At 52.3% G+C, this 24,930-nt stretch overlaps 1 protein-coding gene across 3 annotated transcripts; it reads left to right on the top strand.

Annotated features, from left to right (window-relative positions):
• The first annotated feature begins 1,162 nt into the window (after positions 1-1,162).
• SCARB1 (scavenger receptor class B member 1) lies at positions 1,163-24,308 on the top strand. 3 transcript variants are annotated; one of them, XM_063351044.1, is made up of 13 exons: positions 1,163-1,357; positions 5,241-5,398; positions 7,158-7,299; positions 7,755-7,958; positions 8,271-8,366; positions 8,974-9,086; positions 11,121-11,287; positions 11,960-12,078; positions 14,266-14,339; positions 15,214-15,265; positions 15,730-15,876; positions 18,223-18,348; positions 21,706-21,812. In XM_063351044.1, the coding sequence occupies exons 1-12, from the start codon at positions 1,238-1,240 to the stop codon at positions 18,346-18,348; spliced, it is 1,518 nt and encodes a 505-aa protein (XP_063207114.1). In that variant the 5' UTR covers positions 1,163-1,237; the 3' UTR covers positions 21,706-21,812. The 3 variants fall into 3 exon arrangements, with proteins under 3 accessions (XP_063207114.1, XP_063207112.1, XP_063207113.1); XM_063351043.1 differs by lacking the exon at positions 18,223-18,348 and adding an exon at positions 3,626-3,787 and having other exon boundaries at positions 1,260-1,357; positions 21,706-24,308; XM_063351042.1 differs by lacking the exon at positions 18,223-18,348 and having other exon boundaries at positions 21,706-24,308.
• Positions 24,309-24,930: the final 622 nt, after the last annotated feature.

Genomic DNA, 24,930 nt, shown 5'->3' with positions numbered 1-24,930 from the left:
GATGGTTTTTTGTTTTAACCACAGAAATCCCTGCTGTGTCACTCACACCACTCCACATGGTTCGGTTTGTCCCGCTGTGCCGTGGGGTGTCTCCTGGATTCACTGGGGTTTGTTGAGTTCTGAAGGAAAACTCCTTTCAGAGGATTTCTTCCTAGCAAAATGTTTTAAAATAAAGGAAAACACAGCGCCTGCTCTGTGCTGTGTTGCTGCTGGGGAAGTGGGGTACGGCTGGTGTTGAACAGGGATGCGTTAATCGGTCTGGCAATTAAAGAGAGGTAAAAGGTCTCGAAGAAAAAAAGACAGAATTAAGGGTAACGATACAAATGCAGGTATTCCACCACGGGAAAGGCTGTGGCTGGGTCCTCTGCTGTCCTAGCCTCTGCCCAGGTGGGAGCTGTGGGCTGGCGTGTCCCCATGGTGCCCTCACATCACATGACGTGCAGGTGGATCACTCCTGGCTCTGGACCCTTCATCTCGGATCAACGGGCAGCTGGGATGGCAGGATGGCACGTGTCATTGTCATAAAATGGGCTGTCACAAACTGCACTCTTCCCTTCGTTTTTTATTTTCTGCTGACTTCTAGACACTTTCAGGGATGAGCCTCAACCGGGCCTCTACTCGGGGCCGCTTTAGCTGCACAAAATACACAAAACCCCCCAATTCCTTGGTAAAATGGGTTAAGCGGTGATGGATGTTTTCTCCTGGAGGGGTTGAGCCTTGGTGGCTCACACCAAATACCCGCTGTGACAGTGGGCTGGCAGCTGCCCTGCCTCCTCATGCGGTGGCCACGGGGGAACCTGGACCCTCCTGGGGGTGGCCGGGGCCGTATATGTGTATGTATGCATAGATATACACGCGTATTTATATCTATTTTTATCTATTTATATATTTTAATCTATCTATTTATATATTTTTATAAATTCATGCACTTTGATCTATTTAAATATGTCGATATATTTACATATATTTCTATATTAATGCCTCTTTTTACGTTTATACACGTACATATAGGGCGCTCTCTTCCATAGGTTCTTCCGCCCCGGCTGCGCGGAGCGAGTGGGCGTGGCTTGGCGCAGTTGGACACGCCCATCCCCGCCTTAGCCACGCCCCCTCCCGGCATAACCACGCCCCGTCCCCCGCCCTCGCCCCGCCCCCTCGCTGGCGGCGGGACGTGCCGTGTGGCGGGGCCATAAAGCGGCGGCGGCGGCTGCCCGGCCCTGCTTTGCTGTGTCCCGCTATGGCCGCGGCCCGGCGCAGGCTGTCGGTGGGTCTGGGGCTGGCCGGGGCGGCCTGCGCCCTCCTGGGGGTCTGCATGCTGCTGGTGGGGCCTGTCATCATCAAGGAGCAGGTCGTCAAGGTCAGCGGGGCCGCGGGTTTTCGGATGGGGGGGAGAGGGAGAGGCTGGAGCCGGTGCGTGGATGGGGGCTTGGGATGGGACGCGGTGCTGGGTGAGGGGTGCTGGAGCCGGTGCGTGGCTGGGATGCGGCCAGGACCCGGTCCTGGGGGCGCTGGTGGTGCAAGGCGGGGTGTGCTGGAGCCGGTGCGTGGCAGCGTTGGTGCGTGGAGGTGTCTTCCCTGTCTGGTGTGGTCCGGGGGGGTGCGAGAGCGCTCGGCACCCAAGGGTCTCGGCTTCCGCGTCGCTCTGAGCAGCCTCACGGTCTTATTGCGGGCAAATCCCTGCTTGGGCTGTTCTACCCTTGGTTACAGCAAACGCGCCTGGGCTGAAGGGGCTCCCATCCCTGGCGGGGAGGGCTTTCTGCGTGGCTGGAGTTGGCTTTGGGTACGGTGCCGGGCTGAGCATGGCCCCCAGCACCAGCCCTTCCTCCTGTCCTTGCCTGCAGCCCTCCTTTTGTGGAGAGGCGTGCAGATTACCAGGCTCTGACATACCCTGGTGAGATGCTTCCCAAACTGGGAAGGGGACAGGCGGTGTGCAGGAGTGCTCTGAAGGAGCCTCGTGCACGGAGCAGCCCCCAAGGCATCTTCTCCTGCTCAACTGGAAATCCTAAAGAGCTGCCTCTCTGCAGACCTCTCTTGTCCCCAGGAGAGGTCCTGATGCTGAAGGAGTGTTTGTCCCCCACGGTTAAGGTGTGGGGCTGTGGATGGAGATCAGTAACTGCTCCACAGAGACTTGGGAACCAGTGCTCCTGTCCTTGCTGCTGGGACACCAGTTATCCTGCTGTGGCAAACCAATTGGCTCATTCCCACATTTAGCCAAACCTTTTTCTCCCTGCCCAAAGGAGTCGTGCCCCTTGTCAGGGCATTTCTCCAAGCTTCCACCTACCTAGGTCAGCACCCGGCAATGTGCTTCTGATGAAAGGTTGGATAACCACCATGTCGCCCATGGCAGTGGTTGCGTGTGCCGCAAAGTCTCTGCCAAAAGCAAACTTCTACTTAAACGTACCCTCTGGAAGTGCTGCTGGCTGGGCAAAGCCAGAGAGTCCTGTGGCTTAAGCAGTGAAAGTCAATCTTTTTCTAGTTTCATGGACACCAGGAACTGGTACCTGCAAAGAAAAGGCTGAATGGCCCCTGCAGAACACTAGTGTCATTTTTGGTGCCAAAACCTTTCTGCCCTCTTTTTAGCTAATCCCGATTCTTTCTACCTGATTAGCTAAATCCTAGTAGCTTGCAATGAGAACAGAAGATGAGGAGAAGAGCAGCCCTTGTTTCTCCTCAGGTTTCCCTTCATCTCAAGCCCTTGGTCTCCACATCTTCAGCATGACCCAAAGTGGTCCTGAGGTCTTATGAGGCTTAATGTGAAATGGAAAAAATAACTGAGTGGTGGTGTCTGGCGTGGTGAGAAATACCCAGGGCCTTACTGAAACTCCTGGGTTGGTCTTCAGAATGGTGTGGGTAAGAGGAGCTGAGCCTTGAAGGGCTGGAGTTGGGCAGGTGAAGGCTGGTTTGCCCATCCTGGCTTCCTGAGCCCTGTCAAGATGGTGTATCCTGATGGAAAAGCACTTAGTTGCAAAGAGGTGGTAGTTTCAGGGATATATTTGAGGAAAGTCTGTAGGGGAACCCACGTTAGAAAGAGGGAACCTGGAGCCCATTTCCTGTCCCATTTGCAGAAACTCAATCTGTGTTGGTAGCCGTCCTGGCAGCTGGGCTGTCTGCGTCATTGGCCCTGTAAAATTTAGGGATTTTTCTGGAAGTACACGGAGTGCCGCAGGCCTGCCGAAGATATGAGCTTTAACACCCCGAATCTGCACTGACTCGTCCATCTGCAGTTTAACTTTTCTGCTCCACCTGGGAATGTTTGTGCTGTCCTGCCTGAAAGCTGGGAGAAGACTGGCAGCACTGCCCTTGCTGTTTCAGCAGGGTGGTGAGGATGGTGGTGAAAGGACGTGGAGGATGAGATCTGACACTGGGGTTGCTCCTCTCGATCTGAAGAGGAAACCTCAGCTCTTGGTTTTATTGAGCAGAGTGGCTGAAGCCTCCGTCCTGGAGAAGCAGGGTCTGGGCACTGTTGATGGAGCTGCTGCTCCTCTGGTCCCGTCTGGAGGAGAGGAGCAGTAGCTGGTTCCTTTCAGTTCCTCAGGAACAGAGATCAGTGTGGCCGGGAGGGGTCAAACATCTCAGTGACGCTTTGTAACCCATCTAAGTGAAAAATACTCTATTTTTATTTCAGGCATATGACCAAGTTTGGGTTTGTTTTGGCATACAAGTAGCTTAATTCCAAGGCTACCCTCTTAAGTAGACCTTGCTTGGCAGCATCTGTGGAGTACCGCGAGCTGCTGTGCCCAGGTGGGAGAGGGCTGGGGTAAAGGTAGCAGCAGCTCCAGCTGACCGGGTACGTATTATCCAAGTACATGCACGTGCAATGGGGGATCCAGGGAGTGCAAGACAGGATAAGCAAGTAAAGGAAAGCAGATTCAGAGCCTTGGGCACTCAGGAGAAGGGATTATAAAGCAGGCGAAGTAAAATCTGAGTTGCTCCTGTCCTCTGGCGCTTTGCCATGAAGTCCTTGCGGCCGGCAGCGTGTGGGCGTTGATGTGGAGGTGGGAAGGGTTTGCTAGGTGGGTTACACCGCAGCGTGGAGATGTCCCCTCAGGGGTAGGGCTTGGAGGGCATGGGCCTGAGCGAGGGGCTTGCAAAGCCCTGTTGCTGGCGGGTGGCACAGCCTGGCCAGGAAATGGCTGAAGAAAGATGGGACATCACGGGGAAGCCACCAGCAGCTTTCCTTCTCACCCTGCTGAGGCAGCAATTACGTGCACAGTCAGACTGATGCTCTGGGACAGGAGAGCCGCTGTGGGGCTGCTGAGCTGCAGCGGGATAATCCCCACATGCCTCCAGCAATTGGTGGATCCAACCCGCTTCCATAAACTTACTTAACCATGGCAAGGGCTTGCTTGAGGATGCAAGGATTATGGTGGAACATGCCCCATATAAACGGGAAACAAGAAGGAACAGGCTCTTGTCCATCAGGGAGCCCCTGGGAGGCAGGAAGGGAGTGGAAACAGATGTGACCAGGAGCCAGCTCCTGGGCTGGGAGTCTGGTGAGGGCTTAAGTCATGTTTGGGCTCCTGCAGGCATTTCCCAGCAAACGGGACAGCGATACGGAATCCACGATTGTGCGTTGCCTTTGACCTGCTTTATGACTGACTGAGTCACCGCAGGATGGCAGCTGAGAGGAGGCAAAGGTTTTGGGACACAGCTGGGTTGCCATCCTGGTTTCCCTAGCTGGTTTTTGGGAATCTTGGTCGGCCCTCCCTGCTGGTACCCAAACGTTTGTGCAGATGTGTGTGCCACCTTCTCCCAGCCCTTGCCAGCTTCTGGCTGCGTGGAGCTGCCAAACCTGGCAGAGGGGTGGAGGCCGTGGGGACAGGGTTGTGTCTGCCAGGCCGGTCACATGTGCAGAGCTGTGAATAATTCCACGCTGGCTTGTCTAGCGTGGAGCAAGGCTCCAGCACATCAAAACAGCTCCGAAATCCTGTGGGTAGGAACTGGAAAGTTGAGCCTGAATAAATAAGCCTACAGACATCCTGTGGCATGAACTTTATGCCTCTGCATACATAACGGTTCCCAGTTTAGTCTGGCTCAGTTTCATTCTGCGTAACAGGATTCAGTCTGGATCCTCTGGAGGGCCCCTGTTGGAACTGCTGCCTTCGGCTGGGCCTGATGTGAAGCCAAGGGTGGATGTGCCCAGCTGTAGCCACCAAGCCCAAGAGTTGTGTCTCCTTATTCTTTTTTTCTTCCCCTCCCCCCCCCCCCCCTTTTTTTTTTTCCCCCCTGCTTCCTTGCAGAATGTCAGGATCGACCCCAGCAGCATCTCCTTCAGCATGTGGAAGGACATTCCTGTTCCTTTCTACATGTCGGTGTACCTCTTCGAAGTGCTGAACCCCAAGGAGACCCTCCAGGGAGCAAAGCCGGTGCTGAACCAGCGTGGACCCTACGTTTACAGGTCAGGTACCGCTTGTGGTCCAGCGAGGCATGAGCCTGGCCACCATGCTGCCTGACAGGCTTATGGCTGACTCCTCTGGCAGGAGAGCACGGCATTAGCATACTTGGCGTGAGCCCAGTGGCATAGAATTTTAAAGTGACCCAAATACGTTCTAATTGCTCTGATCTTGCTAAAGCCACAAGTAGGACTTCTGGGCACTGGGGTGGTAAGACTGGTCCGTGCTCCACTGCGTTGTGGAGTGCAGTCCCTAGCTGGGACCTGTTGGGCTACCAGACCTGGGCTGATATGGTCCAGTCATAGGCATGAGGGATGTTGGTGGGGTGGTGGGAAAGCCTCATCTTCAGAGTGGGCTTGTTTCATCTTCACTGTGCATTGAAGAGTCCAGCTCCAGAGCTGGAGTCACCTCAATATCAAACTTCATGGAATGAATGGCCTAAGAGCTCTTATCTAACAAGAGACCCAGAATCTGCTTACGTGAATGCTCTGGTCATGACAGCCAGTGTGGAGCACGAAAACTTGCTCAGGCCCATCTACAGCAGGGCTGGGTCTATTTGCCGTGGCTGAGGGTGGTGGTTGAAGCCCCAGATGCTTCTCTGGAACTGAAACACGAAGTGATGGTTGATGTTGAGTTGAGCGTGTGAACTTACCCATAAATAGCGGTATTCAAGACATTAGTGCCTACACATATAGGCGAAGTTAGGTCAGCAGCCTAAGGGAGCTCATGTGGGGAGATTACTGGTTTAATCCAAAGCGGTTTGAGTAGCGCTGGGGGGGAAACCTGGCAGTATGTATATGTCCTTGTTTCCCCTGGGCTTGCCAGGTCACACCGTTAAGACCATGTGGATTCTGTATGTTGTGATCGCATCAGTCCCTTGGCTTGGGAAAAAGGCTTCACCTGCCATAAGAATAAACAAAGGGGCAAAGCTTATTAGTGTCCTTGTGTTTCTGCTGAGCAAGATTAGTGCCCTTCCCTAATGTGGGCCATAAAACAGAGGCTCCACAATAAAGGACTTTGTTTTTGCTGGTGGGTTGAGCTTCAGCTTCCTCAGGAGCTGTAACAGCCTCACAATGTTGGGGACAGCCTTGTGCTCCTGTTGGAGCATTGCAGCCCCCAGGAGACTGGGCTGCCCCCATGGTGTGGTGTGTTGTGGTGCTGGGCAGTGTGTGGGAGATGGCATGGCCCGAAGTCCTGAGCAGCAGGAGAACCATGGTGCTGCGTGAAGGGTTCAGCTGCCTTGAACCTTGGGGCCATCAGGGATCTCTGGGGCAAATCAGTGTGGGCTCATTGATGGGGCTTGTGCCACCTTGTTTGGTCCTCTCCTGTTTTGCAGGTTGTTTTGGTGTGTGGGTTGGTGTACGTCTCCTTATCTGGGCGTCTCTCTAGATAGGGCTGGGCTTTTCAACAGCTGTAGGCGAAATAACAGAGGCGACATGCTTTTGTCTCTCTGGCTTCTCAGCCGGGAAGAAACACTTGGTGTCTGCAAGTTGCAGTGGAATCCCATCTGTCAGGAATGCCTCACTCGCAGGCTGCCATCTCCTCCTGCTAGACCCTAACCCTGGTGACGGTGTGAGGTTGGCACCGCCTGTTCCTTGGCACGCTGCCTCCCCTGCTGTCCATGGCTTCTTGCTGGGGTTTGATCTCCTTCCTCTGCTCTTCAGAAGCAAGCCCAGGCCTGTGCAGCCCATCCTTGCTCCACAGGGGTGGCAGGGGCGTTTACGTGGGGGAAGGTTCCCATGATGTCTCCCATCTCTTTTGCAGAGAGTTCAGGTATAAAACAAATATCACATTCCATGACAATGACACTGTCTCCTTCCTGGAGTACCGCCAACTTTTCTTCCAGCCGGACATGTCCAATGGCAGTGAAGAAGAGTACATCGTTGTGCCAAACATTTTGATGATGGTAAGAACTTGCTCCCTGGATGGGCACCAACTTCTGAGCGTGTGGGGAGGGTGCTGATGCCCAACACTGACTCAAAGCTTACTTTCTTGTAGGGCTTAAGGCTAATCACGCCATGAGGTGGTTAAGCTTATAAAATGCAGTTTTCTGCTTTCTGGGTGTTGGTGGTTGTGTTGGGCTCTTACCCTTCCGAAAGCAGAGTGTGCAGAGGGGCTGGCAAAGCAGCTGGGCTCAAGTCTGCAACCTCATTTGAGCATCCTCTGGGGAAATGAAACCTGTGAGCCCTCATCTGCTTTCTTCCCGTTCTGGGGATAAATGCTGAATCTCAGTTTGTCCAAAGAACTTCTCTAGGGCTGTAGAGCCGTGCGGCAGAGGGACCTTGCCGAGCGCTGAAGATGCATTGCTTCCTCTTTGGGAAAGCTGGGGCTCTCGTCTCAGAGGTTTGTTCTCTTTCCCAGGGAGCGGCTGTAATGATGGAAAACCTGCCAAACTTCGTGAAGCTTTTACTGAGTGGAGCCCTGGCTGGCCTGAAACAGGAGGCGTTCATGAACCGGACAGTGAGGGAGGTCCTGTGGGGGTATGAAGACCCTCTTCTAGACACAATAAATGCGATTGTTCCTGGCCTGATCCCTTTCAAGGGAAAATTTGGCTTATTTGTAGAGGTAAGTAAACTGTTGGTTGGGAACACAAAAATCACAGCAGTATTGGTCTTGGGATTGAGTGTCTGGGCTATCCCTCTCACAAACTATTTGGAGCGGCCACGTGTAGCTGGTGGTGGTTGTGTAAGGCTGCCTTAATTCTCCCCTCAAGCGGAAAAGCACGTGTTGGAAGCTGTCACTGGCAATTTTAATAAGTGAAAGTGCAGCAGCTTCCAGTATGAGGCATCCCTAGAGCTGACGAAGCATGCAAAGTCATTAACACATTGCGGTCTTGCTGCATCTAATGGATTAAAAGCTAGTTACTTCTCTCTGCAGTTTAACAACTCCAATTCGGGACTGTTTACAGTGTACACGGGCATGAAGAACATCAGTAGAGTTCACATGGTGGATTCATGGAATGGACAGAAGAAGGTGAGTGTCAGGCAGCAAACCTCTAATACGAGGGCGATGCCTGATCTAAAGCCAGTTAAACTGAGAGCTGTTGGGGCTGTTGTATCTCTGGGTTGGGGGTTTGAAGGCAAGTTTCTATGGGACTTTATCTGCTGCAACTTCTGTTCTATCAAACTGCCAGAAGAAACCATATATGACAAGAGGCTTGTCACGAAGCATTAAGTTCAGCTCATCATTAGTGTCACTTGGACTTCCTTGAAATGCTGTTGGAGCTGCTTGCTTCTAATGGTTGAAGTCCTTGGCTCCTGTGGCCTGTGCTTAAGGCGTTATTTAAATATCCTTCTTAAAGGGGTGCTTATTCTTCCCTTGTGGAATTCTGCTCTTAACTAAAATCAACTGAATCTACAGATCAACCACTGCGGGAGCTCTTGGGACAGGGTGATGCTGTCCTGTTTTTCCATTACTTGGGCATGTGTTTGAATGGGAGAGATCTTGGAAGCTCTTCAGTGTTGCTACCTCAGGCTCCTATGGAAGGAGCGTAGGGTGGTGGATGTCCCGTGCAGGGGTAGAAGCCAATTCTCCAGCAAGCTGGTTGTTCTGAGCTCTTCTCTCTACATCTGTCCCGCAGGTGAACTACTGGCGGACCAGCGAGTGCAACATGATCAACGGGACCGCGGGGGAGATGTGGCCACCGTTCATGTCCCCAACGTCACTGGAGTTCTACAGCCCTGATGCCTGCAGGTGGGGCTGCGGCTGCCAGCTCGTCCCTGTGGGGGTGGCAGGAGATGCAACGCTCCTCCTGTGCGCGCAGAACCTGCGCGGTGATGTTGAGGGCTCAGGTCTAGTTTCTGTAGTTAAAGTTCATCTGCGGTTCAGCGTTGCAGCATCTGAGCTTTGCAAACAGTGTAGTTGTCTAATTAGCAGCGTCCTGTTGTATTCATAAATACCTTCCAGATCACTGGAGAAGCCTAACTTGCCCCTCTGGAATTGGTAGAAAATAACCAGCCTAGATAAGATGTGGGAGGCGAGAGGGAGAAGTAAGAGTTGTCACAAGGAAATGCAGCTATAACCATTTGCGGAACTTGCAGCTCACTAAATGCTTGCAGAAGTGATGTCGGGGCGGCTTGTGCCATCATTTCCATTTTTATTTTTCCTGCCTGGCTCCTGCGCTGCGGTGCATGTCTGTCCCATGTAAGACAGCCTGACCTTAGCTGATGGCACGGGGTTAAAGTACCCTGCAGAGCCTGCCTGTGTGGAAACTCCCTGAGGCTGGAAGGAAGGGCAGCCAGGCTGGCGGTGGCACAAAACCCTATCCCCGCCTTGGGGAAGATAAGGAAGATAATGTTAATTCAGGGTTTGTAGATAGTGCTGCAAAACAAGCAAGTGCTCATGTTGAATAGAGAACAATGACCTCTTCATGGAACAAGCAAAGTCAGCTGAGCCAAGTATTAGTGCAGGAATTCCTCTACACAAGGGACATCAGCAAATACCAAAATGACCCGGAGCCAAGGACTTACATAATCAAAGTTTAAATACACATACCTTTTTCTGTAAAACTACAGAAATCTTCCAGGGAACAGAGCGTGTTTCCAGGCAAGGCATAAAGTGAAGTGGAGGAAACCAAGCTTGGCTTCTTGTTGGCACGGGAGGGTCCTGCGGGACAGAGCTGAGGAGGAAGTGGCTCTGCCTCTTCACCAGGCAGCGCTTCTCCCCAGATCTTTATCTCAGCCTCTCTGCTAGCCTGGATGGCTAGGAAGGGACTAGTTTAGTGGTGACTTGGTAGTGCTAGGTTAGTGGTTGGACTGACTTGGTGATCTTAAAGGTCTCTTCCAACCAAAATGATTCTATGCTTCTATGAAGGAGTCAGAAACGTCAGTTGGTAGACTAAGGGCATACCTGGCTTGCTGCAGGGCGCGCAGGGCACATCTCCTACGCTGTTCCCACGTTAAGTGCAGCTGATGCTGAGATGCAACTCCCTGGATGACCCTGCAAGGTAGGCAGGGCTTTATCCTGCTGATGTGCTGCAGCAGCCTCTGCTTCCTTACCTGAAGGTGAGCAAGCCAAGAGGCACGTAACCACTGAACGTGCCCCGAATCCCCCCCTCCTTGGTCCTGGCATCAGAAGGCAGCTGTAGGAATAAGCATCCCCTTGGCCTGCCTAGGCTGTCTGTATCCCTGCAAGCCTCACTCGAAGGAGCACGTGCGAAGGAAGCAAATTTCCCTCTTGGAAACTTGCATCTATCCTGGCCAGCTGGTGGCAATAATGCAGCATAACATCACTAGCCTGTCGTATCAAGAAAAAAAAATAATCTTGCTGCATAATGTAGTTCATAAGGCAAAACTTTCCACTGCCCTGACAAGCCTCTATGCTGGAGTCGTGCCGTGAAAGATATTTAGCCAGTGTCCATCCCCGGTGACGGAGCACTTTTACGTCGGAGCCAAGGCTCGCACAAAGAGGGTATTACCTCTTGGAGAGCAGCCCTGGGGATTACTGCATGCCTTTAAACAAATCTCATCTGGATACTGCAAACAGGCTTACAAGCCTGTGGTTTCTCTCCATAACTAGTCCTGACCAGCCCTTTATCTGTGCTTAAAACATGGAAAGCAAATGGCTTAAATACTCATTCCCCCTCCAAAGCACTGCTCTGAGTGTTTATCTTGATCTCAAAGTCTAAGTTCCACTGCAACCGCATCTTATCCAGCAAAGATAAGAGCCCAGTTCTGGGCTGGGAACCTGTTGGCTAATCCTGATCCTTCTCCACCGAAACCCTTCCAGATCCATGACACTGGTGTATGAGCAGTCCGGGAAGTTCGAGGGTGTGCCCACCTACCGCTTCGTGGCACCAAAAACTCTCTTTGCCAACGGCACGGACTATCCACCCAATGAAGGCTTCTGCCCCTGCATGCAGTCCGGCATCCAGAACGTCAGTACCTGTAGGCTCAGTAAGTCCTTTCCTCCCTGGGATCTCCCTGCCATTCCAATATTAAACTGTAGGGATGTGCTATGAGCTTGGATGTCTGGGAAATTGGCTCTGCTCTTTGCCAGAGTGATAAAAGGTGCCGCCGGAGTCTGTGTGCGTGGTATTCTGCCTTGCACTCCCGCTGGCATCTCGGCAAGGAGGGAAAGGGTGAAAATCCTTGCCCAAAGCACCCTTGATCCATGGCCCTACCACAGCCTGGCGTTTTGGGAATGCCCGGGGATACGCCAGGAGCGTTACACCCCCCAGGCTGGGGGGCAAGGGTGGGAAGAGACAGGCCACGTAGCTGCCAAATTAAATGTTAACTTTGGACACTGAGCGCAGGTCACGCAGGAGGGAGAATTTAGACTTGGTGTCCTAAGCCGTGTCTGGGTACAGCGAGGTAGCGTGGCAGTGTGTAGTGCATGGGGGCGGGAAGGTGGCTTAAACACTGGGTCTTAACCTTCCCAGAGCAATTGCAGGGAAGCAAGGCAAGGAGCTTTCTGGTTGAGAGGAGAAGAGTGTAAAAGCCTGTTCAGGAAAAAAGCTGCAATGGCTTAAAAAAAAAACTCAAGAAACATTCTTAGATGGGTTTGAATGAGCTTAAAGTGTCTCTCTCCTCTTTTTTTTTTTTTTTTTTTTTTTTTTCCTCATCCAGAAGCACCAATGTTCATTTCCCATCCTCACTTCTACAATGCTGACCCAGCCCTGGTGGATGCCGTCGAAGGCCTTCACCCCAGCAAGGACCAGCACGCGCTCTTCCTGGACGTGCACCCGGTGAGTGAGCCTGCTGGGGTCCTCTCCTCGCCCCGGGGTCCAGCTGGGTGGGGGAGCCTGCCGCCTCCGCTCTCATGGCACTGATTTGAGCAGGTTCCATAGTGCAAAGACTGGCAAGGACATGTGCAGATAAAAATGTCAAAGCCATAAACTAATTGAATAATGAGTCTCGCTTCTAGAGAATTGCAGAACTAATTATAAGCGTAATTGTTTCGATAAGCACAGTCAAATTCTTTCCACTGACTCAGGTCCATAACACCAGGAGGTGTATCTAGCAGCAGCCCAGGTAGATACACCCCAGATCTGCAAACATGTACTGCCATGACTGGCAAAGTCTGAAGACCACGCTGTAGCTGAAGCTATTGCCATAATTTTTGGCCTGGCTTCTACTCTCTCAACTTGCCCATCTGGCTGCTTCTGCACCGGACTGTCGCAGTGTTACACTTCTCATGTGTCTATAGCGTAAGGGTGAAGTCACGGCTGCAGTGGTGATCAGTTGGGGTGTCCTGAGCCACCATTGTCCCAGCTGCTGATGGGGAGGGGACCTTGGGATCTTCCACCCACGACCCGTATTGCACGTGGTTAGAAATAGTGTGGCCAGCAGGGCTAGGGACGTGATTGTCCCGCTGTCCTTGGCACTGGTGAGGCCCCACCTCGAATACTGTGTTCAGTTTTGGGCCCCTCACTACAAGAAAGAGATTGAGGTGCTGGAGTGGGTCCAGAGAAGGGCAGCGAGGCTGGTGAGGGGTCTGGAGCACAAGCCTCATGAGGAGCAGCTGAGGGAGCTGGGGGTGTTCAGCCTGGAGAAAAGGAGACCTCCTCGCTCTCTACAGCTCCCTGAAAGGAGGGTGTAGCGAGGGGAGGTCGGTGTCTTCTCCCAAGTAATAGGCAATAGGATGAGAAGAAATGGCCTCAAGTTGCATCAGGGGAGGTTTAGATTGGAGATTAGGAAAAATTTCTTCACTGAAAGGGTTGTCAAGCATTGGAACAGGCTGCCCAGGGCAGTGGTGGAGTTGCCATCTCTGGAGATATTTAAAAGACGGACAGACGTGGTGCTGAGGGACATGGTTTAGTGGTGTTTTTGACAGCGCTAGGTAGATGGTTGGACTTGATATCTTAAAGGTCTTTTCCAACTGAACTGATTCTATGATCTTCCAAATGCTCAGTGATGTTTGCTCAAGCAAGAAATCATTCCCCCACTTGAGGTAAGTGAACCTATGCGTCTTATCTAGGCATTGGGTTCTCTCTGTTTTTCTTATCATAGTTATGGGAATCTAATTAAGTTCATTACAGTATCAAACATCTACTGATAACAGTACGATTAACTATATTGTTATCTAGCTGCAGCCTGCTGAGTACAAATAAGGGCAATCCAACAAAAGCTCTCTGACCTTAAAAATGTGTTGCAAAACTGCAGTGTCATGAGAAACCAGTGCCTTAATGGGTGTCAACAAGACCAACTTTGAAGTGTGGTGTTTTCATGGTCTTAGGGTGTTGCTGGACAGTGGCTGTTGGTTCCTAGTTATGAGAAGTGTTTTTGTCCTTTGCTGTGTGCATGAATCTTTTTGCATCCTGCCTGTTGCTGGTAGGATGAACAACAGGAGAGGTTCAGCAGGCTTCAAAAACCAATGAAGTTGCTACTAAAACACTTTGCCTAGGGAGTCAACTAACGGTTGCATACGCTATTTGGTAATTTGAACTTGCGTGGGTTCAGTCCCACGAGCCCCGAGTCACACAACACCTCCCTGGTTCCTGCTGTCTGCCTGCTGAAAGTGTGCTGACACCTTCTACGGCAGCCACCTCTGTCTGGGTTAGCTCTGTGCCTTCAGACCCCATCCCAAGGGAGGTGCTCCCTTCTGGATGCTGCTGTGTGCAGCAATCTCCCTGGCCGGTGACGTTCAAGTGAAGGGGACAGACTGCAAACTGCCGTGTGGACAGTGTTGTCCTCCCGTGAGCAGTCAGGGGACTGGTGCCTGTTTGACCAGTGCTTGTGCTTTGGTGGAAACCCCAGCCACGCTCCTGGTCTCCTGTGTGGTGGCTGGAGTGGATCTCTGGATGATCCAATCCATCGCTCTGGAAGGTGGCACCCAGAGTAGCTGTGATGGAAGGCAAAGGACTGCTCTTCTGCAGAGCTCTCCAGACAAATGTTGGCTGTACTGATGAACCGGTGGGTCTCTTCCTATGCAGATGACGGGCATCCCCATGAACTGCTCCATCAAGCTCCAGCTGAACCAGTACATAAAGCGTGTGTCTGGTATAATGTAAGTAGTCACCTAGAAATAGCCATCTCCCTTTCTCAAGCAGGGAGTGCTGCTGATGCTGGGGTTGCTGCAGACTTTGCCCGGAGATGAAGTAGCTTTAGCAGTACCAGTGGTCACAGTTGCAGAAGCCAGCTGGCTCGTGTGGTGAAATGTCAGCTATCCCAGTGACCTCAAACTACTGTCGTTTAGCAGTACAGCGCGTGGCTGCCTCTTTGCTTGGCTCCTGCAGCGTTGCCGCGCCAGACCGGAGAGCCGATGAATGGGCTGCTCCTCCTGGTGAGGCACAGGAGCGGTTCTCCCGCCCCGTGCTGCTGCTCAGAAGCTGCTGCAGCCAACATGGAGAGGCAAAACACTTGAAGCCTGTGTCCAAAAAGACACTTTCAGCTCAAACAGAAGGGCTCGGTAACAGTTGTGTGGTGTCAGATGTGAAACACCCACAAGGGTGTGAGCGAGCACTTGCTGCGTTGGCTCTACACCAGCAGCCAGCCCCCGTGCTCTGAACTTGGCTGCGCCACCCTGTAGTGCTGTGGAGGTGACTGAGACCTCTTGGAGCTGTGTGAAGTTTAGTGTTCCAGCTCGCTGAGTTCGTGTCCCTGGAGCCCAGATTTGGGATGGCACGTACTGGTGTCGTCTGGGAGTCGAGCACGGCTGGAAGCGTGAGCTCTGCTCTTGCGTGAAAGGCCCAAGTCGGACCTGGTCTCTCAAGGGGGCGAGCAGCTCACTGAAGCAGCAGGAATCGCTACCTCCTTACGCTGGTTTCCTGGCCAGTATCAGTCAGCTGTCCTTTTAGGAAGAATTATGACACTGGTTGTGGTCTGATCAACCAGAAAGATAAGTGCCTATTTTTTATTTTTTTTTTTTTTTTCCCCCCTAGTCAAACAGGGAAGATTAAGCCAGTGGTCCTGCCGCTGCTGTGGTTTGCAGAGGTGAGCTGCCTTCCTCCACCTGATTCTGCAGAGCCTCTCACGTGGGAGGAGGGAAACTGCTTCCCCATCACCCAGGACTGGGGAAACTCCGCTTTGGATAAAGCTTTAAGCCAGACAGACTAATTAAGCACCAACAGAAGGCTTTGCAATACTTGGCTATGCCGTTAATCCCTCTGAGCTTGAACAAACCCTGCACTATACTTGGTAACCCTCTGGCTCTGCCCTAGATGTGGGGTTAAATAGGGCCCAGAAGAGAGCTGCCAGCATCCCCATGCTAACGTGGGCCAGGGAGTGCAGTCTCCGTCTGGGTGCGTCTCCAACTGGCTCCAGTAAAAGCTTCTAGCCTGGCTGAATCTCGCATAAATTCCCCAATCCGTACTGGGAGGTGGTGGGAGGGAGGCGTCTGTCTGTCTCAGCCCTGGATGAGAGGGAAACGCTGCTGACAACTTTGCTTTTTTGAGCAGAGCGGATCCATCGAAGGCGCAGTCCTGAAGCAGTTTTACACCAACCTGGTGCTGCTCCCGTCCCTGCTGGACTACCTGCAGTATATCTTCCTTGGGCTGAGTGTCCCGCTCGTTATCTCAGCAGCTGTGCTCATGGCAAGGAGTCAGGTAAGAACTTGCAGATGTCTAATGGGAGATGCTGTTAGTCAAATCAGACTTAATCAGATGATGTAGATTGGGCTGACAATCTAATGCTCCTGAGGAAACATTGGCTGATGCCACAAATCATGTCCTAATGGTGCCAGGTGCCAGCACATAGCAGCAGGGCTTCCTCGGCCGTCTGCAAATCGGGCTGCAAATAGATAACATAAAAGTGTTTCTGGCCATCTCAGGGCACAGCAGTGGTGGAAGTGGGTTCCTGTAGGAGGAGGCATTTCTCAGCGCGTCTAGCTAATTAAGAGCAAGCCTAGCTCCTCAACCCAGCCTCCGGGGAATGCAGCAGGTCTGTGCCATTGTGCAACTCTGTGCATCTGTGCAGGGTCCCAACAGCTTTCCATGCTGAACGGAGCCTTCTCAAGGGGGCGTAGGCACTTGGAAACGCAGTCGCTGTGCTCTTGCAGAAGGGGCGCAGACACCGTGCCTGCTTCTCAGCCCAGACTGGACCCTGCCTTTCCCTGAAACTCACTTGTTTCCCTGAGAACTACTCCAAATAGGTCTGGAAGTTAAAGCCTCTGGGCCTTTGTGGATCTGGATTTGCTGAGGAGCGAAGACCTTTGAAGCTGGGGAACTGGCAGCCGGGCAGAAGCTGACCCAGGGTGGGGCGGGCGGTGAAGGTGCCTGGCTGGGACACGAGTCTGGCCTGAGCTGTAAGGGCAGAACATAAACCAGCTAAAACACTTGGAGATCCGTGCCTCCGGCTCCAAAACATTCATCTGATAACACTAAGTCCTCTAAGAGCTTTAGCTCTTGATGCGGAGCTCTAGCTCCCTGCCCTAACCTATATCAAAGCAAGCTTATTTAGTCTTGCGCGGCAGTCAAACGGCTTGAGCTGGCTCTAAAGCTACAGAAGCGAAGAGGCTACTTGTGGGGATGAGAAAGCGATGCTTAGGATGGGAGCGCGCTGAGGGAGAGCACGCGCGAGAGCCTGCTTTTGCTCAACCTCCTGTAACTGCCCTTACCGAAAGACTAAAGCAAACCCACTTTAAATAGCGCCAGGGTTCTCAGAGTATCACGTAATTGGATTTTAACCAAGCCTACAACTGCTTAATTGACTTAAACCCATGATCCCAAATCCCCTTGTTCCTCTACGTGCTTCCCTGCAGGGTGGGAGCGATGCGAGGGCCGAGGGCTCAGCGCTAAACCCTTTCCGTGCTCCCGGGGTGCTCAGGCTCTGTGTGCGGAACCTCTGCCTCGGCAAACGCAAACGGTCGCTGGCAAACAGATTCCACTCCAGCATATCTAAAAATATGTCTGTATTTGCCGGGCAGCTATTCCCAAGACCTCAGGCAGCCCTGGGCTGGTATTTCCTCACCCTGCTTTGTGGTAGTCTTAATTCCTGGTATCAAAGAGCCTTAACCGTGCCGGAAAGGGTCAGGAAAAAAAAAAGCTGGATTTTAAATTCCCTCAAGTCAACTGAATATCTGCTTGTGAAATATCCCCAAACCCAGGCATAAGCCATCTGCATTTGGGTGCTCAGCCAAAAGTGTCGCGAAGTGCTAGAACTAAAAATCAACTGCAGGAAGTGTCTGGCTACCTGGGAAGTGATTAAAAACCCTCAATGACCTTATAAATCTCTGAGGAAGCTATGCAACCACACGTGAAAGTCTCTGCCTAATGAATAGATAAGAGCTCGTAAACTGGAAGCAGCAATTTGCAGCCAAGGTGCGTTCCTCGTTTGATTGAAGTATTGCTGATCTAGCGATGATTGCTGAATCACGCGCAGCCCTCCCTCCTGAAGCCACAGCCCACGTCAGAGGGGACGGCGCGCGGCGCATCGTCCGCACCTTCACGTGTCTGCCAGCGGGAAGGTCTCCCCGAACCCAGCTCCGTCCTGGAGTGTCTTGTGGGCTTCTGGAGGGAGCGGTGTGCTCTAAACCCAGTCCAGATGAGGTACCGTGAAACACTTAAAATCTTAGTCTAGCGTGTAGTGGAGCCGGTTTGAAATGCATCTGTTGGACCCGCAGTTCTCAAAAATGAGTAAATCTGTACAGGCATAAAACGTGCCCGGATGCAGCGTTGTGTCTCTCCTCTGCTAACGTGGCCCAAAGCCTGTGTGGCGATGCATTTTTTTTATTTTTTTATTTTTTATTTTTTTTTTTGAAAGGCAAACGGACCATTTTAAAACTGGCTTGACACTGACCAAAATCTTAACTAGGGCTTAGTTTAACCTAAATCTTGAAATCTTCATTAATAACTAGATTCTAGTTAAACAGTGATTAAAATCTCCTCCTAAAATTGGAACCCGTGTGGAATTCATGTCTGAGTGCACCGTAAACTAGCCTGATTGTCTTCTAGGAAAAATGCTCTTTATTTTGGAGCAGCAATAAAAAGAATTCAGACAGTAATAAGGCCAACCAGGCCACCTCTGCCAAAAAGCTGCCTCCGGTTAAGGGGACGGTGTTGCGGGAAGCCAGACTGTAGGTGGGTACCCAGTCAAGGTAACACACTTTTCTCTCGTCCTGATTTGATTAAACTTTGCTACAAAACAATCAAACGGGAATGTTTACTGTCCACATTGACCAGGCACGCCCTCTTGGCAAGCTCTGATGTAATGGTGTTGTCTCATGGCTTTACTGAGGGCAATTTAGGTGTCTTAATACTCACACTTACCCACGCTGCAAGACGGTGCTCTTGTTGTTCCTCCCTGTGTACCTGATGCGCAGTCCTAAAAATATCAGCAGGGATCAGGAAGAAAAGTAGAATATGTGTGAGGAAACACTTTTCTCACTTCCCCCCCCCCCCCCCCCCCCAAGTGTTTGAGATCCAGAGGTAAGTTTTTTTTTTTGTTTTTTTTTTTAAATGGGTGAAAACTCAGAGGGAGTAACAGAAGGAGTCAGCTGGTGGGTGTCACTCCGCTCCTGCGTGCAGGAGGCCTCCACGGAAAGGCTTTCAAGGGGGAATTTCTGATGTATAAAATATCTGGGTTTGTATTACAGGATCACAAAATCACTGAATCGTTGAGATTGGAAGGGACCTCTGGAGGTGATCTAGTCCACCCCCCTGCTCAAGCAGGGTCACCTAAAGCCGGTTACTCAGGACCATGTCCAGATGTCTCTTAGTATCTCCAAGGATGGAGATTCCCTGACCTCTCTGGGCAACCTGTTCCAGTTTTTACAGTTTTCACAGTAAAAAAAAAAAACAACCCCAAAATAAACAAAAAAAACCCACAAAAAAAAAAAAAAGAAAAAAAGCATTTCCTAATGTTCAGATAGAACCTCCTCCGTTTAAGTTTGTGCCCATTTGCTCTTGTCCTGGCCCTGGACACTACAGAGAAGAGGCCGGCTCTGTTTACACCCTCCCTTCAGATACTCGCATATATTGGTAAGATCCCCTGAGCCTTCTCTTCTCCAGGCTAAACAGACCCAGCACTCTCAGCCTTTGCTCATATACAAGATGTTCCGCTCACTTCATCATTTTAGTGGCCCTTTGCTGGACTCTTTTCAGTAGCTCCATCTCTCTTGTCCTGGGAAGCCCAGAATTGCACGCAGTGCTCCATGTGTGGCCTCACCAGTGATGACCTGCTGGCAACACTCCTAGTGCAGCCCAGTACACAGTTAGCTGCCTTTGCTACACAGCCACACCACTCGCTCATGTTGAACTTGATGTCCACCAAACCCCTCAAGTCCTTTTCTTGCCAAGCTGTTTTGGTGTTGGGTGACCCTTAGCACATACTGGTGCGTGGGGTGGTTCTTCCCCAGATGCAAGACTTTGCACATCCTCTTGTTGTGCAAGAGGAGAGCCCATTTCTCCAGCCCGTTGAGGTCTCTCTGGAGGGCAGACCCTCTGGTGTATGAGCCACTTCTCCCAGTTTTTTGTTGTCAGCAAGCTTGCAGATCGTTAATAAAGATGTTAAACAGGATTGACACAGTATTGACCCTTGGTGTACACTGCTAGTCACTGGCTTCCAACTAGACTTCATACCACATCTCACGACCCTTTGGGCCTGGCTGTTCAGCCAGTTTTCGGTGCACCTCACTGCTCATCCAGCCCATATGTCATAGCTTATTACAGGGCTCTATGGGACACAGTGTTGACAGTCTTACTGAAGTCCAGGGAGACAATATCCACTGCTCCCCCCTCATCTACCAAGCCATTAATTTCATCATAGAAGTTTATCAGGTTGATCAAGCATGATATCCCCTTGGTGAAGCCATACTCACTACTCCTGAGGACTTTCTTGTCCTTCATGTGCCTGGAAATGCTTCCTAGGATTAGCTGCTCCATCACCTTCCCAAGGAGCAAAGGGAGGCTGACTGGCCTGAGTTCCCTGGGTCTTCCTTCTTGAACTTCTTCAAGATAGGAGTGATGCCTCCAGTCTTTGGGCACCTCTCCCAATTGCCATGATTGCTCGAAGGTTACAGAGAGTGACATTGCAATGACATCAGCCATCTCCCTCAGCGCTCATGGATACATCCCATCAGGATCCATGGATTTATTGTATCTCTAGGTTGCTTATGTATTCTCTGACCTGATTCTCATCCTTTTCTTCCAAGGGTATGTCTTCCTTGCTCCAGACTTTCCCCTGGTCTCTGGGGTCTCCTGCTTCATTCAGCAAAAGGGCTGCTTGTCCCTTAGTCTTCCTTTTGTCACCTGTGTACTTACAGAAGACCTTCTTGTTGCCTCTGACATCCCTGACCAGATTCAATTCCAGTTGGGCTTTGGCTTTCCTTACTTTATGGCTGCATGCTGGGAGAGTGCCTCTGTATTCCTGCCGGGTTACTTGTCCCTGCTTCCACCTTCGGTATGCTTCCTTTTTGCATTTGAGTTTGGCTAGGATCTCCTTGTTCATCCATATAGGCCTGCTGGCATTTCTGCCTGACATGGAATGCTCGTTGGGATGGACCACTCTTGAGCTTGGAGGAGGTGATCCTTGAATATCAACCAGCTTTTTTGCCCTGACTATCTCCCCCTACCTGAGTTCTGTAGTCAGTTTTGATACTTTCCAGGTGGCCTTGATGGTATCATTGGTGCCCATACAGAAGAAGCAGTGGGTAATAGAGAAAGGGTTGGATAAGCCTCACACTCCTTCCACAATGTCCCGATCCAGGTCCCCGGCAAGCAGCAAATGTCTCAAGGTGGCAGGTCAGGTGGACAGATGGGTGCCTCTGTCCCCAGCAGCAGAGAGTGACCCACTACTGTCACTTGCTGTTTCCTCCTGGGGGTCTGGCATGATTTAGGGTCAGGGGGCCCACGTGCTTTGCTTGAAAGCCTCTCTGGCTCCTCCTCAACATTGAGGGGGTTGAACCTATTTTGTAGTTGTAAGCCTTCAGGTGGAGCAGGAGTCTTCCTCCTGGTGCCAGAAGGCACCAGCTTCCACCCTTCGCCTTCCCCAGAGGTTGCACTTACCAGGGATGGGTGCTGTCTGTGTCCCTACTGCAGCTGAGGTCTGGGGGTCTTCAAGCTGTTGTGTCCCTGAGAAGATCCTGTCCATGTCCCTTTCATCTTCTCTGACGATGTGCAGCACGCTGACTTTTTTCCCTAAATCCTCCACTTGGTGACACAGCTCTTCAGGCTGAGCGTTGGGGGGTGTTACAAGTATCAGTGGGCAGGGATGGAAATAGCGTCATTCAACAGAATGAGTGAACACGTAAGGGGAGGAGGTGCAAAAATCTTCATTTTAAGAAGCCTTCAGAAAAGGGTTCTTGGCCATGTGAAAGTCCAAGAGGTTTGGGGCACGTGCGTCCCAAGTGGCAATTTGGTGACACCTGCGCACTGTAGGGTCTGACCACAGTGCCACTGCCGAGTGCACGGCTGTAACTGCTGTCCTCTCCTCTGCAGGGAACCGCCACCGAGAAGAGCCCACGCCATCCCACCATGCAGAGCAAACCGCCCCCCTCCTCCGAGACCACACCGCTCCTACATGACACTGTCACACAGAGCCAGGACGACGCTGAAGCCTGAGCCGCTGGCCCCAGCACGCTTCCCACTGGGACATATCCGTGCTGGGGACGAGACCTGCTTTGGATCCCCAGAGCCTTCTGGAAGGTGAAGTCACCCTGGGCAACTCAGCGGGGACCTTGCACGCCATGGCAAAGCCACGGGACAGAACTGCTGCACTAGCACTCCGGCGCCAGGGCACAGGAGACCGCATCCAGCCACCCGAAACACAGTGTTCAAGAACCCTTGTCCCCAAGGGGCTGGCATTGGCCACAGCCCCGCTCTCCCTGTGGGCCAGCAGGATTGAAGATGGTCGCTGGGAAGTTATTTTGCAATTTAAAACTGCCTGTTGCTAGGAATAAAAGGCACTTTAATAGGAGCCTTTAAAATAAATGAGGTTTGTATATGTAGCACTGATGGGATTTAGTGATCTTTTTAAAAGGCACCGCTCATTTCAGGCAAACGGAGCTTGCTGTCCTCAAGCCACTTATGGTTTTATCGCCACTTGATGTGACTGGACTACACCGCAAATCAATTCTGAGTGCTGTCACTTCAGTGATGTCTCTCCTAAGGGCTTCCCAGGGTACCTGCAGCCTGCCCGGGGTTGCTCCAGCCTTTGCATGTGTTGGAGAGCACAGTGGTGACTTTTAAAGCCCCAACTCTGTGCCATGACCTTGCGTTCCAGTGATTCCAGTCCAGAGCCCTTTTACTCAGCCTGCTGACTCTCTCCTTGCTTTAGGGTGACTGAGATGAGCCTTGCCAAAAAACCCGATGGTACATCTGACCTGTCACTCAGCTCCTGACAGCTGCCTTCTCAGCCGCCCAGGGTCCGCTCTTCTGGCCGTGCACCGTCGGTGGTGGAGGAGGCCACCGTGTCGCTCCGCCTGTGCTGCCTGAGAGCGGGAAGGGAGCAGGCAGAAGCTCGACCCTCTCCTTGAGCGTCGACCAACATACTCGTGCTTTTGAGATGGAGGAAGCTACGTGGGATCATGAAAGTAACCATGGCCTTAGTAAGATTTGATGAAACTATTACAGATTTCTGAAATAAAGTCTTGGGGGATGTGGGGCTGGATGTTAACTAGGGGGTGGGTGGGCTGGGGTCACTCTTTAGTAGGAAGGAAGCCCCAAGCCCGGGGATATCCTCCAGGGATGGTGAATCCACCACCTCCCTGGGCAGCCTATTCCAATGTTTAATAACCCTTTCAGTGAAAAAATGTCTCCTAATATCTAATCTAAACCTCCCCTGACGTAACTTGAACCCGTTTCCCCTCGTCCTATCGCTTGTCACCAGGGAGAAGAGGTCAGCCCCCATCTCTCTACAACCTCCTTTCAGGTAGTTGTAGAGGGTGATAAGGTCTCCCCTCAGCCTCCTCTTCTCCAGGCTAAACAACCCCAGCTCCCTCAGTCGTTCTTCATAAGGTTTGTCCTCCAGGCCCCTCACCAGCTTTGTAGCCCTTCTTTGGACACACTCCAACACCTCAATGTCCCTCTTGTAGCGAGGGGTCCAAAACTGAACGCAGTACTCGAGGTGGGGCCTCACCAGTGCCGAGTACAGGGGGATGATCACTTCCCTAGTCCCGCTCACCACACTATTCCTGATACAACCTCAACAATTCTATGATTCTATGATATTCTTGGCTAACTGCAGATCAGTAGTTGTCTACCACACTTGCCTTCCCTGCTTCCAACTGGGAAGCGGGGTATCCCTTAGGAAAGCCAAAAGGGCCGGTGCTGGTGGCTCTGGCAAGGACAGACCAGAGTGGGGGGAGTCTCTGGTCTCTCTTGGACCTGAGGAGCTGTTGGATGGCTGTGAAATGGAAACCATTGCAATAGTCTAGCACAGCCCTGTGACCTTCTAGTGGTGTAAGCAATACTTGTCCTCTTGCACCTCCGTCCCTCTTACTAGGCAGGATGAGCTAAAACTGACACCAGCAGTTCCTGGGCTGGTGCGTTCCTGACTGTCCATGTCCCCAGTCCTGGGGCTCGGCTGAAGCCGTCTTATCCCAGAAACAGTTGTGATATAGCCCAGGTCACCAAGGGGGAGGGTGGCAGCTACCCAGAACGTGCTCCATAGCCTGAAACTTGCCTCGATGCCCAAAGCATGTCTCGCAGGCAGGATGGGACCAGCCAAGTCCCATCTTGTGGCCGGCGCTCCTGGATTATTTCTGTGGCATGAGCCCTCTCGGAGGCCGATGCTTAAACCACAGCTGTCGTTTCCCTCGGGCCTTGAATCTGGAACTACCCACCTGCAAACGGGGGCTCACAACCCGCGGCCTCCGCAGGCAGGGACGGGGCAGAGGCAGCGTCCCGCGCAGGGTGCCGCGGCGGCGGCAGCGCCATGGGCACGGCCCTGGAGGATGCTCAACCCATCAGCTCACGCAAATTAAGACCCAGCTGCATTTGGCAAAGCTAATGTAGAAGATAACTGCCCTTGGGCTCACTTGCTTGAAGCTTTAATGATGTACTGGTGCTAATTGCTGTTGTACAGGTGGAAGCAAATAAAATCCTGGAATACTGCTCCGAGCGCGTTCTTTTGGTCTTTGCAGAAAAATAACTTGCCAGAGCTCTTACTTTTAACACAGATGCGGCTGTTGCAGTAAGTCGTTGTGCTGGGGGGGGGCCCTGGCTGCCCCGGGGGGGGGGGCGCGGTGCGGCGGCGGGGCCGCCAGGGGGCGCTGTGGGCCTGCGGCGGGCCGGGGGGTGTGGGGGGGTCGGGGCCGCCCCCGCCATCCGACCCCTCCCGGGGCCACCAAGCCGGGGGAGGCTGAAGCCCCAGCAGGCTGCTCGGCCGTCCCCGGCCCGGCCCGGGGTACAGCAGGCTCGGCAGGGCCCCCGGCCCCCCCCCCACCCCGCTCCCGGTACCGGCCGCGCCGCGATACAGGCTCAGAGCGCTCCCGTTGGATTTCTCCTGCGCGTCAGTCACCTTGTTGGCTGCCGGTGAAGTTTCCAATTAATTTTAAAAACGCTTCTCATAACCCCCGAGCCCTTCCCTGGCATCGGCTCCCTGTCCCTCCTCAATTCCCTTTGTCACAGCCCAAACACCGGCAAGACCCAGCCAGCCCCCCCCGGCACCGCACCGCCTCCAAGCCGGGTTAAAGTCGTCTACTTTCTCCCAAGGATTTTAAC

This window comes from Chroicocephalus ridibundus, chromosome 13 (assembly GCF_963924245.1).
Source record: "Chroicocephalus ridibundus chromosome 13, bChrRid1.1, whole genome shotgun sequence".
NCBI lineage: Eukaryota > Metazoa > Chordata > Aves > Charadriiformes > Laridae > Chroicocephalus > Chroicocephalus ridibundus.
The sequence above is the reverse complement of the archived record's forward strand: the minus strand, read 5'-3'. Positions and strand labels throughout refer to the sequence as shown.